At 39.8% G+C, this 18,213-nt stretch overlaps 1 protein-coding gene across 1 annotated transcript in view; it reads right to left on the bottom strand.

The window, feature by feature from the left end:
• Positions 1-1,737: 1,737 nt before the first annotated feature.
• Positions 1,738-18,213, bottom strand: part of PIGN (phosphatidylinositol glycan anchor biosynthesis class N) — a 64,352-nt gene continuing 47,876 nt past the window's right edge. Inside the window, exons 28-29 of the mRNA XM_087707576.1 lie at positions 15,869-15,921; positions 1,738-7,237 (exon numbers count right to left, since the gene is read on the bottom strand). Of these exons, the coding sequence (XP_087563702.1) occupies positions 7,114-7,237; positions 15,869-15,921 (177 nt within the window). The 3' untranslated portion in view covers positions 1,738-7,113. The remainder of the gene's footprint in view (positions 7,238-15,868; positions 15,922-18,213) is intronic.

Genomic DNA, 18,213 nt, shown 5'->3' with positions numbered 1-18,213 from the left:
CGACATTTGTGGCCTTCTCACCTGGCTTCAATGGGGAAAGCCAGATTCACTTAACAATCTCACAATACACTTAGCAACCAGGAAGGTTTCTTTTAACAACAGTGGCAAGAAGGTTGTAAAATGGAACACAACTCACTTAACATCTGTCTTGCTTAGCAATGGAAATTTTGGACTCAATTGTGGTCATAAGTTGAGGTCTATCTGTATGTAGGGATTGTAATATATCTAGAGCAGTGTTTCTCAACCTTGGCAACTTGAAGATGTCCGGACTTCAACTCCCAGAATTCCCCAGCCAGCATTCGCTGGCTGGGGAATTCTGGGAGTTGAAGTCCGGACATCTTCAAGTTGCCAAGGTTGAGAAACACTGATCTAGAGCAGGGGTATCAAACTGGATTTCTTTGAGGGCTGGATCAGCACTGTAGTTCTCATTCTCAGGCCAGCAGGGGGACAGGGAGTGGGAACGGGGAGGACACTTCCTGCAGTATCCTGCCGACCAAAACGGGGCACAGGAGGCGTGTGGAGGCCCCCGTGCCCCGTTTTTGCCCTCAAGCAGCATGAATAACTACTGTACTTTCTTCTGAATTAAGCTGCCATTTATCCTTCCTTTCATCCAAATCACAAGAGTCACTTTCACAAACTTCCTGGTGGAGATGAAACAATTATATGCCATCGAGGATGTCCTGAATAGTGCTCCAATTCCGATCTCCTAATGACTTTCTCCCACATCATATAGATATTAACTAATACGAGAGTCAAGATAGATCCAGAACTCGGTAGGTAGAAGATCCATTTCTTAGCATCTAGAACCAAAGTATCTAGGTATGCGATACCACCATATCCTGATGTAACCAGAAGAATAATTACCTCCATTAGACCGATTAGATCCCACAGATTAGGCCTCCTCCGAATTCCATCCGCCGGCCAGTGTCGACTGGCGACTACCCGGAGGAGAGCCTTCTCTGTGGCTGCTCCGACCCTTTGGAACAAACTCCCCGTGGAGATTCGAACCCTCACCACCCTCCAGGCCTTCCGCAAAGCCCTTAAAACCTGGCTGTTCCGACAGGCCTGGGGCTAAAGAGCTTTTGCCCCCCTCCTCGAATGGTATGGTTGTTGTGTTTTAAATTATGCATTGTTATGCTTTGTTTTTTAAACTTTTTGTCTGTATCCCCCTTCCCTGGTTTGAGTTGTGAGCCGCCCTGAGTCCCCTTCGGGGGAAAAGGGCGGCATATAAATACAATAAACTGAAACTAATGATGGCTCTGAAGCCGCCAATAATTCAATTGCAGGTAGCAACGTGGACTTCCTATGGAGATCATTCATTCTGTTTGTTTGTTACACAGCCTGATCTCCCAAACAGGCATCTTAAAACGAATTACCAGAGGCGTTGAAATAAAAGCAACTCTGAAACCAGAGTAATTTCATTTTTTAAACGAAATTAATTAAATGGAAGGGTAGAATATACAAATTTCACAATTACAATGAGGCAGCTTCAAAGGGTTTGACATGTGCATCTGATAATATCTGATGCTGGGTCAAGACACAGAATGGCTGCACATATTATAAGATATACTCTAGCAATAACACACTCTTTCCCAATTACCTTCTTGGGGAATTGTGACCACTTGAGAACTTTTGTTTTGGAATAAGGCAATTATAGATAATCAGTGGAGCAGCAGTGCAGCTAATTTGTAAGTAACCTGTTAAATTGCAGCTTTCAAGAGCCTGAGGGCGAAGGTGTGCTGCCTGGCTGTGCGTTTTTATTTCTTTGCTGAATGCAATCCAGCGTCCTAAGAGACCGGGGTGCATGATAAACAATAGAAAATAAATAATACACAATTATTTCAGAGCATTTCCACAACACTAGACACAGTACAAAAGACTATTGCCATATAATTTTAAATAACTGAAAGAAAAAAAACCTTGAGAAATATGCTAAATTATCCCAATCACCCTAATTAGTGATTTATGCACAACAAAAAGCAATGGAAAAACAAGGAAAGGTGATGTTATACTGACCACCATTGCTGCAAATAACCTCAAAGGCTTATCAAGATTGCCCCAATAAGTTCAATAACTTTGGGGTGACTTTGCTGACATGTGGGTTGCTAATCATCATGGTTTTTTTTTAAAGGATACATCAAGTGAAGGGTAGTGGTTATGTCCTAGGTAGATTCTCAGTTCAGCAGGAGGAAACAATCAAACTCAATTGCCATTGCCAGAATTCCACATACACTGAGTTTGTGCTCTAGGCTATATTACTTGGGTATTCTACTGCTGACAATTTAGAAAACATTCAACTAATGTCCTTTTAAACAGCTCAAGGACTTCTTTTTTTTAATTCTTACTTTCAAACAAGCACAAACGGACAGAACAAAAAACAAAAAACATTAAAACCATCTTCCATTACAAATTATAGAAAGTGTGTCAGTTGGTTACGAAATTTCTATGCACCCCTTCCATAGTCATCACTTACAATTCATATCAAATCGCATATTTTTAAATCAAATATATTTATATGTGTTACTATTATTATACCTCAACCTTCATTTGACTATGAGTGTTTTTACATCCTTTTATATGAAATATTCTAAATTTAAAGCAAAAACTATATAATGGCATTCCATTAGATCCTCTTAAAATCATCCAATAACTCTACATCTTTATAACATGTTCTAAATAAAAATTGGTTATATTTAATAATAAAGCTTTTAAACCTCCTCTCATAGTCTCCATTTGTAGTTTATATAAAATTTCATATTATCAAACTAATATATGTGTGTGTGTGTGTGTGTGTGTGTGTGCATTGTTATCATTATTAATCATTTATTTGACTATAACTATTATCACTTCATTTTATACATAATACTCTAAATTTAACTAAGTTTAACTTAATTTTTATTATACATTTTCATTACAGCAGCCTGTATCTTTCCAGTAACAGTGCAGTCTTATGGCTCTTGCCATTTGTAACATTAATATTCTGATTACTTTCTTGGTAAGTCTTGTATGGACTTCTCTTCGCAACTTGTTGTTCATTTCGTATCTTATGAAAACTTGAAACCCTCCATCTGCTCTTTCCATCAGCTTGTCTTTGGTTATCACTGGTGCTTCTGTCAATTTTTCTCTTTTCTTCTTCTATACTTTGAAATCTGGGGTAGAGTTCCAGTCCTTCTATCTCCCCTTTCCATATCTCACTCTTGCCATTTCCAACCACACTCAGTTTGCTGTCAGTATCCACAATTTTCTTATCTCTTTGATTATTTTTTTCTTCAATTTTTAGAACTCTGTCCTCCACTTTCTTCATTTGATAAACATCCTCAATTTTTCCATCAAATGTTTCTGTTTTGTGTTCTATTTTCTCCAATCTCACCTCAATTTTCTCTGTTGCTACTAATAATTTTTAAATTTCAAACATAATCATTTGCAATGTTAAAATTTCTTTTTCCTGTTGCGCCATTCTTCCAACTTGTAAACACTGCCACTATAGCATTTAAGGCTTTTTGTTAGATTTCAAGCAAGTTCATTATAATCTTTCAAGTCAAGGCTTTGTCCTCCTCTAATCCAGCTGCTGATAAAACTCCCGAAGAACACCTGTGTAAACAACCTGTGCTCTTCCTATTATCACTCTCAGTAAACTCTCAGTAAACAAGCTGAAAAGCCTTGAAGTGTCAAATGATCAAAGAGAAAAAAGAAAAAACAATGTTTCCAAGCCTCCAGCCTCTAAGTGGCAGTGTTACTTCTTTTCCCTCTGTTGTTACAGCCCTCTTTGTATTCCTCTTTATATCTTCTTTATGTTCCAAACTTAAAGAAAAAAGATTCTTAAATGGAGAGAAAAAACAATCCAATCAAACATTGTAAAAAAAATTTTTTTTAAATCCGTAGGTATAAAAAAGAATAAAACAATAGAAGAAGAAAAACTAATCTATTCAGTTTAAAAAATAGGAAACATTTGAAAAAAATCCATCCATAAAAATAATAAAAAAAAATAACACACTAAGTTTAATGTGGCTTAATTTCGCTGCTTGCTCTCTTCTGTCTTCAATTTTAATTTAGCTTTTTTTTTAGGGGGGGGGAGTCTCTTTTCTAATAATAAAATTTCCTCACCAATTCGACACACTTTCTCTTTCTGCTTTCTTTCTGATCCGGAGCTGTCCCAACTTCAGCAGCTTCAATGGCTGCGTTTCTGTCGTCAGAAAAAAGAGCTTTTCCTGGATCAATCAGGGACTTTGCAGTGTCCCTGAGATCAGCAGGACGTACTCTTCTCTATCACCATCTCTATGGGACGGTTTAGGTCCAAAAGGACCGTCCAGCGGCAGAAATATCAACTGCGATCTTGGAGCTCCAAGCTCGCATGTCGTGTCATCGCAACATCAGTTCCTCCTCTCACAGCTCAAGGACTTCTGTTGACCAAACTACTAGTCAAGGATGAATGTAATAAATGATGGAAATTAACCATGTATATATCCACAAATAAACTGCTTGTCTCAAATTTCAATGGAGAATGGCTAGTTCATTTCTCGTGATGTAACGTAAAGAAAGGAATCGGCTTCTCTGGTTTCTCGCCTTCTCCCAGGCTTGGAATTAAAGACCACTGAATCTAGGATTTATGTGTGTTCAAAAGATAGGGGCAAATAGGACATTTCACTGTGCAATTAATTGTTCGAGGTAAGACTGCTAAATTGTCAGAATTATGTAACCCTCCAGCACTAGAGAAATTTCAAATAGCAAGGACAAACACTCCTGACTTTTCGCCCAGAAAAAGTCTAGGAATACCTTCCTCAGATTTTCCATTAAGGGTGTATAAAATATCCCTGAAAGGTGTTCACCGTTAATAGGATTAATAACATGATCAGAGGAAGTCAACTAAGGTCAGTGGCACTGTAACTCAACCAAAGCAATACTAATTGAATTAGCAAATGAACCTTTCTACCGCACAGTGGGAGTAAAAAGAAGTCAGAGTTGATATTTCTCCACTCTTATGTGTTTATATATGTGAAAGCTGCATTAATGTGCTTTTGTTTATCACATCACTCCAACAAAGCTTCTTCTTCTATTTTGGAGTGGGTGTTCTTTATTTTCCACAGTGCCTACGTAGCTTAGTTCTATATTTTGCTTTTCTTTAAATCTAAATTATTTATTTTGGAAGATAATATTTACATGGCATATATTTGCAGGGTTTTTTTTTTTTTTAAAGCTGTGACGCTCTTTCCTTTTTTGAAGTGACATTTTTTTTTGTTCTATTAGGAAGGCTTCTCCAGGTCTTAACCAACACAGCAATACTGATTAACAGAGCTGTATAGTGCACATAAGAATTTGAAATCAAAAAAGGCACTCGGCGAGACAAATACAGCATTTAATGGCAATTATTTCAACAGAAATAATCTTTTCTGAGATTGCATGGCAGTTGAAGAGAGCAGGCAACAGATCCATGTCTCTACAAGTTCTTAAAAAAAAAATTCTTTAATCTTGGGTCAAGTTTCTTGACTTTTACCAGCTATTGGCAGATGAATTTTTCTAGTATTTTTGTGGCATATTATTTCATTGTTTCAAGAGTACAAATGAATGCTTTTGTCTAACATCACATGGATATTCCTATTGGGGTGGCTGAATTCTAGAGTTTTACTGACATAGAGCCAAAAGGCTGGAGAGCTACAGAAATTTTCAGGATGAACAGGTTGCTGAAATGTTCCAGTTTTGACAGCTACCACGGTGTGCATGTTTTGTAGAATTTTTTTTTTTTTTACAGTTCCTTATAATTATGGCAGGCTCCTACGCCAGAGTATCATTTCTCATGGACACCATTATTTGCACTGACAAATTAGAAGTCTGATTAATGATGGCTTTTGTGAGCTATATGTACGACATTGCAGTATCATACTGCCCTGGAGTTTTTAGCTTGAATGTGTAATTGCTGATTCCATACTGAGCAAATTGTAGCTCAATAGTATACGATACGCTTTCCCTGCAGAAGACTCTCAATTCAATTGCTGAACATGTTGAATTAAAAGGATCAGGACAAAGATCGTGACAAGGCCTCCGTCTGAGACCATGGAAAGCACTTTCCAGTCAATGCTTCAAATTATTCAAGAAGGCATCACAGTAGCAAAAGCTAACCTATACTAAAAGAGAAAACAAATTCAGCTCAAGTGCTGTAAAACAATCTCGCACAGCTCTTATCCAACCAATATTTGTATGAGAGCGGAGGATAAGTTTTAACTGAACAGCTGCTGTTGAAAACATTTGTTATTAAAGATAACTCCTTTCCCCACTGATCAGCAAAGTCTCGAGCACATAACTTGAGCAACCAGCTGGTTTTCTAAATAATTGGTTTAGTTGGTAGGTGTATAGTTTGACTGATGGTTACATGCAAGAGTTTGAACAGGTAGAGCTGGTTTTCAATATTCGCTAAGACAATTCCTTACAGTGGCTTTGAGCGAATGAAGCAGTTGAGATGAAAATAGGACAAACATGAATACATCATTGGTGTAGGATGAAAACTATTTTTACGTTTTATAAAAATAGATGGAAAACAATAGCAGCAAACAAATATAATTAGCCTGCATCTTAAAATAGAAATTCCATTTGTACACAAACACTCAATTTTAAAAAGTACTACGGAAGTTTCAATCTCATCCCAATATATACATCTTTAAACCTGATTTGACTTCCCAAAGTGAAAAGTAGTCTGCCATATATCGTAGCAAAAACTTATCTGCCTATTATTTGTTCCAAAATTTGGCTTGGGAGTGGGACCAGACACAACGCTTGGCTTGTTAGCAGCTCATGAAACTAATTGTCTTGTCTTCTAGAGAAGCCAATAAAACAAAATGCATCTTCCTTACCATCCTTTTGAGTCCCTTCTGTAAACACAAGCACAGCATTTACCCTCAACAATAAGTGAGGTTATATATAGTAGTTGTTCACCTTTTGATACCGGAAGTTTCTTTGAAGGAAAATGAAGGAACGCAATTTGATTCCATAGAGAAAATATGACAAGTTACTTCATTTTCTTCAGCATCAAATCCTTCAGGAGTCTCTAGAAGCCAATTTCATAATTCTGTCTGTCTCTTGGAAGAATGAAGATTCTATCAATATGAGTCCTTCAGTAATTTGTCACAATGAATGGCGTTTAGTTTCTTCCCAAAGCTCCAGTCTCTTTGTAGTGAGCAGCTGGGCCACTCCACTTAAAAGCATCAGGAAAATAGTGAAGGACATCACAATGACATAATGGCTAATACTGCAATGAAGAGAAAATGATGCATTAGAAAGAAGCAGATTACAAATCAAGTAATCTAAGGGAACAAGGTTTGCACACATGCACACATATGTTAACCTAGACACACATACGATCTTAGGCAGGTACATTCAAAGGCACAGCTTGCAATCTATCCATTGCAAACTGGAATTTTAACTGGAAATTTGCAGAAAGAATCCCAGTCATAGATTGATTGATTTCTGAGCATTTAGATCATAATGCATCAAATGCTCCCACAACTCTCTGGAAAATTATGGTTACCCAAGTTGCTGGGATATAGAACTGCAAATGTCCTACATGCAGAGTTTATTTTTTTTATTTATTTAATGTGTTTGCTGCCTGCAGTGCAAAAGAAGCACTAAGTTGCCCATCACTCCCCAAGAGACCTATGGATATTTTGATGCCAATTACCTTACTTGGCAACTTCAATAACAAATGAGAAAATGTTACATAAAACTTAATGTAAAAAAATCCATTATTCAATCAGGGCCAAAAGCTAACCATGGTTTATATAACATAATAATGGAGTTGGCAGGAACCTTGGAGGTCTCTTAGTCCAATCCTCTGCTCAAGCAAGAAACCCTATACCAGTGTTTCTCAACCTTGGCAACTTGAAGATGTCTGGACTTCAACTCCCAGAATTCCCCAGCCAGCATTCGCTGGCTGGGGAATTCTGGGAGTTGAAGTCCAGACATCTTCAAGTTGCCAAGGTTGAGAAACACTCCTCTATACCATTCTGGAAAAACGGCTGTCGGATCTCGTCTTAAAAACCTCCACCCACAACTTCTGAATGCAACCCTTTCCTAGTTAATGGTTCCACTGTCAGGAAATTTCTTAGTTCTATGTTGCTTGTCTCCTTGATTAATTTCCATCCATTGCTTCTTGTCCTGCCTTCTGGTGCTTTGATAAATGGGCTGACTATATATTCTTTGTGGCAGCCCCTCAAATATTGGAACACTGTTACCCTTCTCACCTCAAGGCTGGATTATTGCAACACGCTCTACATGGGGCTACCCTTGAAAAGCGTTCGGGGACTGCAGCTAGTCCAGAATGCGGCCGCGCAAGCGATATTGGGTGCACCGAGGTACACCCACGTTACACCTGTCCTCCGCGAGCTGCACTGGCTTCCTATTGGTCTCCGGATGCAAATCAAGGTGTTGGTTATTACCTTTAAAGCCCTACATGGCTTAGGCCCGGTGTACCTACGAGACCGCCTGCTGCCACATACCTCCCAGCGGCCGATAAGATCCCACAGATTGGGCCTCCTTCGGGTGCCGTCAGCCAGACAGTGTCGACTGGCGGGCCCCCGGAGGAGAGCCTTCTCTGTGGCTGCTCCGACTCTCTGGAATCAGCTACCCCCGGAGATTTGGACCTTGCCCACTCTCAGGACCTTCAGGAAAGCTGTAAAAACTTGGCTGTTCTGGCAGGCCTGGGGCTGTTGACCTCATTGTTGAGGTCCAGCCCCGATTAGAATGAATGTATGTAAGAGCCGAGGTGGTGCAGTGGTTAGGATGCAGTACTGCAGGCCACTTTAGCTGACTGTGATATGCAGTTCAGCGGTTCAAATCTCACCGGCTCAAGGTCGACTCAGCCTTCCATCCTTCCGAGGTGGGTGAAATGAGGACCCGGACTGTGGGGGCAAGTTGCTGACTCAATTTGCTAAAAAAATTTGTAAACCGCTTAGAGAGGGCTGAAAGCCCTATGAAGCGGTATATAAGTCTAATAAATAAATAAATATGTGGCTTTATGATTTTAAACTGTCTTTTTTCCCCCTCTTTTTTCTCTCCTTTTTGTAAGCCACCCAGAGTCCTTCGGGATTGGGCAGCATATAAATTTTGATAATAAATAAATAATCATGTCACCACTGGTCCTTCTTTTCATTAGATTAGATATACCCAATTCCTGCAACCATTCTTCATATGTTTTAGTCTCCAACCCATTAATCATATTTGTTGCTCTTCTCTCCACTCTTTCTCACAACTTTTTTTTTATATTGTGGCAACCAAAACTGGATGCAATATTCCAAGTGTGGTATTACCAAGACATTATAAAGTGTGACTAACACTTCACGCAATCTTGATTCTTTCCCTGTTAATGCAGCCTACGATTGCATTGGCTTTTTTGGCAGCTGCAGCACACTGTTGGCTCATATTTAAGTGATTGTCTACTAGGACTCCAAGATTCTTCTCACAGTAACTCATTAGATAAGGCCCAGTAACTAAGTCTGTTGAGATCCTTCTGGATCTTGAGCCAATCTTCTGGGGTGTTGGCTATTCCTGCCAGCTTGGCGTCATCTGAAAATTTGATGAGTTCCCCTTCTTTTCCCTCGTCTAAATTGCTTATGAAGATATTGAAGAGTATTGGGTCTAAGACAGAACCTTGACGTACCCCACTGCTTCCTTCCTTCCATGTAGATGCAGTTTCATTATGGACATGCTGAGTGTGGTTTGTCAGCCACTTACGAACCCATCTGGTGGTGGTGTTGCCGATCACACATTTTTCTAACTTACTCAGAAACAGGTTATGATCTCCTTTGTCTTACTGAAGATTTCAGATTTCAGATTTAATTTATTTGTATGCCACCCTTCTCCGGGAGGGACTCAGGGCGGCGAACAACTCAAAAGGGGAAAGGGGATACAAACACAATACACGTAATTAAAATACACAAGAGTCACACAGCCATACAAGTCGAGAGGGGAGGGGAACTCATCAACCCCAGGCCTGCCGGCACAGCCAGGTTTTGACGGCTTTTCGGAAGGCCTGGAGAGAGGTGAGGGTCCGAATCCCTGCGGGGAGTTCGTTCCAGAGGGCCAGAGCTGCCACAGAGAAGGCCCTCCCCCGGGTAGTAGCCAGGTGGCATTGGCTGGTGGACGGAACCCGGAGGAGGCCGACCCTGTGCGATCTAACGGGTCTGTGGGAGGAAGGCGGTCTCTCAAGTTGTGTTTGCCACGGGGAACTTCATTCTAAAAATCCAGGTATCCTATGTTCACAGCATTACACTGGCCCATTAATTTAGACACTTTGTCAAAGAATGAATTAAAGGCCACTTGACTTTAAAATCAGCCCAGAGTTTGCCCTCCATCCCTTAACATTTCTGAGAACCAACCCACAGCATTGCCCAGTTTGCCTAAAGAACTCAATAATAGGCAGGTAGGATAATCAAACTGTAGAAACCACTATTTCAACAATTTGGCAAACACAACACAGTTGTCCAAAATTCTTATAATAAACACAATCTCTCTGGGAGGAAAATATTAGCTTTGTAATCCAACTGATTTTTTTTCTTCATTTCCAAGTAGTTTCACAGATAGCAAAAGTGCTATTGAATTAGTTCTCATTTTAATGTAGAGCTTTGTGGAACCTTATGAGTTCTGTATTCTATATTAGTGTCTTCATTTCCTTCCCCCAAAGCTTTATGCAAGTGAGGAATAAAGCATAAGTCTCCACTCTTTTGGTGTTTAAAAAAATACAGAGATTATTTGATGACTATTCCAATTTGTGTTTTAATCTTCCTAAGCTCAGATGAAATTTTAATTACTCTGAATAATTAAAAGGAATGCATGAATGCATATTTTGTTGGTTCAGAGTCAGAAGTTCAACTTGTATTGAACTACTAGAGAATCTACTCAGTCAGTGAGAAATACCTGTTGTAGGATATGGCTAAATGTCAAACAAACAATTGAAACACCATAATCAGTAGATAATAGTAATTCACAATTGTTTGAATGAGATTCTTTGACGTTTTGATTTTAAATGTGTCCAGAATCAACCTAACACCCATTTGCTAAATTGCAAATCAAACAACACTCTCCTTTCTTCCTGGATTCACCTTTTAACTTAAATTATTCTCAATTTTTCTGTGAATTCTTTGACTTTGACTCCATATTCTTACCAAAACCAAGTCTAAACTGATTTCAAGAGCTAAATTAAATGCATATTCTCCCCTGTTACCTGTAACACCCACCATTACTTGTGTCATTTTTTAAGACACTAAGAATCTTGGAACAGAGACAATAGTTTTAATGATATTTAGTTAAGCATCGTAAGATGCCACTGAATGAATGGCTGAAATGAGGAAAGGACATTTATTTGCATAGTGCAGAACTTGCTGTGCTGATCACAAATTGCCACGGGGAACTTCATTCTAAAAGATATATATTACTGAAGTAGTTAGGAAGGCAGGAAGCTTAGTATAAATTCCTGTCAGAGTTGACAATTTAGAAAGAGGATAGACAGACAGACATAGACAGTTATATAGATATATGGCTAAAATGAACTGATGTATTTGTTCCATGTCTGAACTAATGAAACACATATATACGCACACACAAGAATGTATACCTATTTTACACAGCAACTGCCCAGTAAAGATGATCCATAGGAACAAGAGTATTTAATGTCTTATTTGAATGTGGCTGCATTCCTTCTCATTTTTCCCAATGGAGAATTAGAGACCGCAGTTTGTCGTACGCTTTAAGCAGAAGTTTATCACAGAAATCCGTGACCAAGCATAGCACGGATTAGAAGCAACAGCTATTCGCTTCCGTTTAATTTATTTTCTGCATAAGCTAGGATTCTTTGCCTGATGGCCTAAGGACTGCAAGTGGATAATCATCGGACTGAACATTCAAGCAATGAAGCATTAACAATTTGAGGCAAGGCAACTGTGTTTAGAAAATGCAATATGGTTCGGGTTGGAGATGCATGTGTGTGCATTTTTAAACAATAAACATTGAGCCAGCGTATATATCATGCTAAGCCAGGCTAATGTTTTACAAGGAGGTGGCACCTGCTCACTCTCATTGACTCCAATCCCTGGGCAATGCAACTGGCAAACAGATGTCACTGTTTAGCTAGAGCATCGCATCTATTCCAAATGCAGGTTACATGCTAATCACAATTACCTAGAGCAGTGTTTCTCAACCTTGGCAACTTGAAGATGTCTGGACTTCAACTCCCAGCATTCGCTGGCTGGGGAATTCTGGGAGTTGAAGTCTGGACATCTTCAAGTTGCCAAGGTTGAGAAACACTGACCTAGAGAACATAACCATAAATTAATCTTGGCTACATTCTCTGGTTAGTACAGGATGGATATAAAGCGCATCCTGCATCCAGAGAATACTCTTAAGTGTAGACACTTGTTTGAATATCAAATTACCTAAAGAGAATGGAAAACCAGGGGCGACTACTCTGAGCTTATACTTAATTAATGTGCTGTTTAAGCATTTCCTGAACACATTTTACAGAAACAGAGGGTAATGAGTGCAGAGGGGACACGCCAGTAAACTACAAACAAGTTTCACTCTTACCTATAGACACCAATTGCATTAGCAGTCTAGAAGACTTTTGACCAGCCACATGATTGATAATAGCTGTCTTTTCCTGTTAGAAGTCATTTATTTATTTATTTATTATTTTATTTAATCGATTTATAGGCTGCCCAATCCCAGAGGACTCCAGGCGGCTTACAACGAAAAAAAAAAAAAGAAATAATAAAAAATGAAAATAAAAACAGGTTAAAATCAACACGCATACATTCATTACAATGAGGTCAACAGCCCCAGGCCTGTCAGAATAGCCAGGTTTTACAGCTTTTCTGAAGGCCATGAGAGTGGGTAAAGTCTGGATTTCTGGGGGTAGCTCATTCCAAAGGGTCGGAGCAGCCACAGAGAAGGCTCTCCTCCGGGGAGCTGCCAGCCGACATTGTCTGGCTGACGGCATCTGAAGGAGGCCCACCCTGTGGGATCTCACCGGCCGTTGGGAGGAATGTGGCAGTAGGTGGTCTCGCAGGTATGCTGGCCTTAAGCCATGTAGGGCTTTAAAGGTAATTTATTTTATTTTATTTTATTTTCCTTTATTTGTATGCCGCCCTTTTCCCTGGGGGGACTCAGGGCGGCTCACAATTCAAAAAGGGAGGGGGGGAAAGACAAACAGTATTCCAATATGGAAACAATACAACATATTAAAAGAGAGCACAACAGTCACACAATTCGGGTGGGGTTGGAATCTTAACCCCAGGCCAGCCGGGACAGCCAGATCTTCAAAGCGGCGTGGAAGGATTGGAGGGTGGTGAGGGTCCGAATCTCCACGGGGAGTTCGTTCCAGAGGGTCGGAGCAGCCACCGAGAAGGCTCTCCTCCGGGTAGTTGCCAGTTTGCACTGGCTAGTAGATGGAATTCGGAGGAGGCCTAATCGATGCGATCGTATCGGCCTAGTGGAGGTAATTGGCAGTAGGCGGTCTCTCAAATATAAAAGGTATTTAATGTGTTAAAATCTATTTCTGTTGCTTTGCCTTTAAGCTGCAATAAAAATCCTGGACCTCAGAACAAATGAGACCATTTGGAATAGTACGGAATTGTGTTCCAGAGAAGAGCTGAAACTTGGTTGTCTGGATGAACACAGAAGCAGGTGTCCTACCGCTGAGCTAGCATTGCCTAGCAGAGTCTGAACAAGACATTCTCAACGTGCCAATCAAAGCTTACAAAGAGAACTGCCAATCAGGATGAGGACGCAGCATGATTCGGAAAATGCTCATATTTAGTCATGATTAGAGGAGGAACATCAGTGGGGGGCATCAGCTGTGATCCGAAGAGGTTGGCTGATGCATCCGGAAGTAACTTCTTTTAAAAGTTTTAAATGCCTCCCGTGCTGATTCTTTCCATCCTCTCCTGATTGTGAAAGGCAGGCATCAAAAGCAAACCTGGGGGCGCTTCGTTTTAAATAAAGAGCTTAAATTTTATGCCTCCAAGACTACGCGCTCATATGCCGCTGAAAGTTAAGTAGCGGGTCAGGACATCTTAAAAACGATGTCGGGCCTCTTGATCCACAAGGAGAGTAAATGACATTTCATTTTATAGCCTTCTATAAAGAAAACCAGGGAACGATGTTAGCCTCAGTTCTGAGTCAAAGGAAGAATGGGGATTATCTATTCATAATTCACAAGACTCCCATTAAAAAGGGACTTTTGTCAGGTATGATTTAAACCAAGGGTGCCCAACCTTGGCAACTGAAGTACGGCTGTCTGGGGAATTCTGGGAACTGAAGTCCACTGGTCTTAAACTTGGGACACCTCTGATTTAAACCATCGTTGAACCACGATTTCTGTGTATTGTTAGAAAATACCCAGTGATTTGTTTGAAAATGCCTCTGTCAACTTCAAACTGAACCTGTATTTTTAAGCTTAAGGTGGAAGTGGTGAGGTAAATGCTGACAGACAGCTTCCTCATTGGTTTACCTCCAGAAAAATTAGTTTACCTTCTGAAAACACAATTGTTTGCTGGTTGGCCAAGACAACAGTTCATGGGGAAGGGGAGGAAGCCACTTGGTGAGAATTACCAGGACATGCTTCTCAAATTCCAAATATGCTCATCAACAATTCAGAGGCCGGTTTTCTAGAGGAAGAGCCATAGGTCCTCTGCACAGTGTGTGCCAGAATAATTTAGTAAAATAAAAAGCATAAACGCATTTCAGATGCAAGAAAACTAGGAAAATGCTGTATTTTAGAGATAAAGACTGCAAGGACATAGATACTGCACTAATTATGTAAAACTTAAAGTAAGATGGACGTTTATTACAGGTGTAGCAGTGAAACCAAAGCAGCTCTTGTTTTGGATATGTATCAAATTGAACCAAATTCTTTCTAAAGTCTTGAATGTGAAGAAATGTTCTACTTGCTGTTCAATCCGTGGTTACTTATTCACCCAAGTGATTTACTACATGATTCTAAAATGATCAAAGGAATAACAAAGATATGGTAACTTTTATGATAGGAAGAAGAGTAAATTACTTGACTAAATTAGCCAAAGCACTGATTTTTCAGAGGTAGAGCGTGTTTTAGAAGGGAAACTCCTCAAACATACATCTGTCTTCCCATACTTCAGAGTTCCACTTTAAGAAGACTGCAGGTTATCTGTCTTTTAAGAAGATGTCCTTCACCTCTAAATGTAACCCTTCAAAATAAAGTTTAAAATAATCTAGAAGGAAAAGGAAAGGGTGACAGCAGTGAAGACAGAAATAAATTAAGGGTATCAATTATACAGGCTTTCAAGTTTCCTTTGTGCTACCCTAGAACAATAAAGAACATTTTTGGAATCCCTGCCGTACCTGTTTCTTGACCTGGCCCACCTCAAAGAGGTGATATCAATCTTGCAAGCTTCTCTTTGCCTTCTCTTATGCAAATAAAATCAGGGTCACTTTAAATTTATCATGCTTTCCTCTTTCTTAGAATTACATATGTTTTTGCAAGTCACGTGGCTCACTTATTATTTCCCCCTATTGTCAATGTTGGATCTTCTTTCTTTTACACAGATCAGGTCTCACAGTTTGAGAATTGCTGCCCAAGGAACATGCTATTACCCAACTTAACAAGGCAAACACACACACACACACACACACACACACACACACAAACACACTAAAGGGAAAAAAAAATAAAACAGGTAAGAAATTAGAAAGTCATGAATCCATTTTCTTTAACCAGAACAAGCAGCAGCATTTTGCAGAACCACCTTTTACGCAACATTCTTGGTCAAACTGTTGGACTGGTAAACCGCACATATTTGTAACGTTAGGGTGGAAGAAGAAGTCTCAGGAAGAGCTAACCAATGATCTGTACCTGGTTCCAATGTCCAGCCAGCTTCCATAATCTTTAACCAGAAAGAAGAAGTGCTAGGGGGGAAAAAAAAAACTATATTCAGTACATGTACATTGCCCAATAAAAGTGACAAAACTGATATGTATATTTGAATTGTTCAGGACATATAAACCCATCTGTTAAAAAAAAAAAAAGGAAGACCAGTCTTCAAAAGAGGATATTTACAGTAAATAAAAACAAGTACATACTGTATGCCAGATAACAAGTGACTAAGAAAGTTAATGCGTAACAATCTGGTGTAGTGGTTAAAGGCTGTGAGTTCTAGTTCTGCTTTAGGCACAAAGCCAAATGGGTGATTTTAGGCCAGTCATTCTCTCTTACCCCTGGGAAAAAGGCAAGGACAAGTATTACTGAAATCTTGTCCAAAAAAAACCTGCAGAACCAGTCAAGGCAATTGCAATTGCAAGTCAAGAGTGATTTTAACAACACAACACTCCCATCCCCAAAAGGAAACTGGATAAATTACTGTGAATTTTGTATTTGGTTATGAACTCCTTGAGTCCAGGCAGGTATTTCCGCAACCAACCTGCATTTTCTTTACCGTGTTTGCTAAAAACGACCCAAAGCGTAATCATCCATGGTAGTGGATCTGGCTATTTGGGAGACCGCCTTCTGCCAATAACCTCCCTGCGTCCCATCAGATCGCATAGAGCGGGCCTCCTCCGTATTCCATCCGCCAGTCAGTGCCGACTGGCGACCACTCGGAGGAGAGCCTTCTCAGTTGCTGCTCCAACGCTATGGAACAATCTCCCCGTGGAGATTCGTACCCTGACCACAGTCCAGGCCTTCCGTACAGCACTCAAGATCTGGCTAGCCCGTCAGGCCTGGGGATAAAGTTTATTGCCCCTCCCGAATGCTGAGTGAATGTTGTGTTTTAGTACTTTTTAGTTATCTCACATTTTTTTTTTTCTGTAATTTGTCTTTCACTCCCCTTCCCTTACTATTGTAAGCCGCCCTGAGTCCCCTCAGGGAAAAGGGCGGCCTATAAATGCTAAATAAATAAATAAATAAAAAATGCCTGGCTTTCCCTCTCTTATTTTGCTGGCTACTGCTTGCAGAGATGGGATGATTCTTACTGGAACAATCCTGCTTCGCTCAACATCTGCTTCAGCCTCCTTAAATGGTCTTTGGCTGGTCGTTTCTCTTTCAGCTCTAATTCCCTATAGCCGCATTAATGATCAACCTAAATGATACCATTACTGAAAAGCAGGCACGCTGAAGAAGCCACAGAGATAGCGATTAGAGTTTATTGTCTAAAAAATCAGCGGAATTTTCCCCATCTCTTGAATATGGCAAAGCCGTCTCCTCTTCAACGTCAGCAGATAAAAAGAATCCTATTAATTTATTTCGCCATTTGGCCAGATGGACAGAAAGTTCTGATTCAGTTTAAGGCAGTTGTCTAGCTCTACTGCTACAGGGCTATCACACGTTTATCCAATTTAAAATGCTGACAAGTAAAACTTAGAAGATGGCATTTAAGAGGATTCTACAGATTAGGCGGGAACACTTAGTCAATCATAGTTGCTCCCAGAATAAAGTAAGATCAGAACAGGTTAATATTGGGTGGGGTAACACCAGGAAACCCCACATCTGTACAATATATTGAGAAATTTGAAAAATCTGAGAGGCGGGAGAAAGAGAGTGAGGGGGAGGGAGGGGAGGGAGAGGGAAGGAGGGGAGAGAGAGAGAAAGAGAGAGAGAGAGAGGGGGGGGGAATGGCAAGACCCTTCTATGTTACTGCCAAGTAAACTACACAAATGTTGTCGCCAAGAGTTAAGCTCAACTTAAGAAGTTTTCGCCTTTATTTTGGACTCAACAATAGGCAGGGATTTGCAAATATTTCCTCCTATTTGTGAGATTTCCTGGACCAGTTCAATCAAAACAATTTAATGTGATAGAACAAAAGCTGGTGTGTGTCTTATTTAACCAATTCCACCGGGAGGAATAAGGGAACATAGATTTGAAATCATAAACCTCTTCCATTACTGTTCCAAAGACACATCCCTTCTAGCCGAATTGTGATGATATGTGCACACACTACAGGCATTGTATATACTTTAGAGCGAGCATAGTTTTTAATTTTTTTTAAATGCTATGTTTATTATAATTGTTTAATCTATTTGATGAATCCTGATCCACCCAGCCAAATCTCCCACTATACACAAAGATAGGCTTATTCAACCCGTTCTGGGTGGTATTTCTCATTACACATTACTTGATAATTTGGTCTTTCCTTTGAAAAAAATTAAAGGAGACTCTTTTTTTTTTATTCTGAAAGTATGGCAGAAAAGATTAAAAAAATTAAA

This window comes from Thamnophis sirtalis, unplaced genomic scaffold (assembly GCF_051295495.1).
Source record: "Thamnophis sirtalis isolate CommonGarterSnake01/CBP01778 unplaced genomic scaffold, rThaSir2_p1.2 scaffold_2, whole genome shotgun sequence".
NCBI classification, from domain to species: domain Eukaryota; kingdom Metazoa; phylum Chordata; class Lepidosauria; order Squamata; family Natricidae; genus Thamnophis; species Thamnophis sirtalis.
This window is presented reverse-complemented; position numbering and strand designations above follow the sequence as displayed.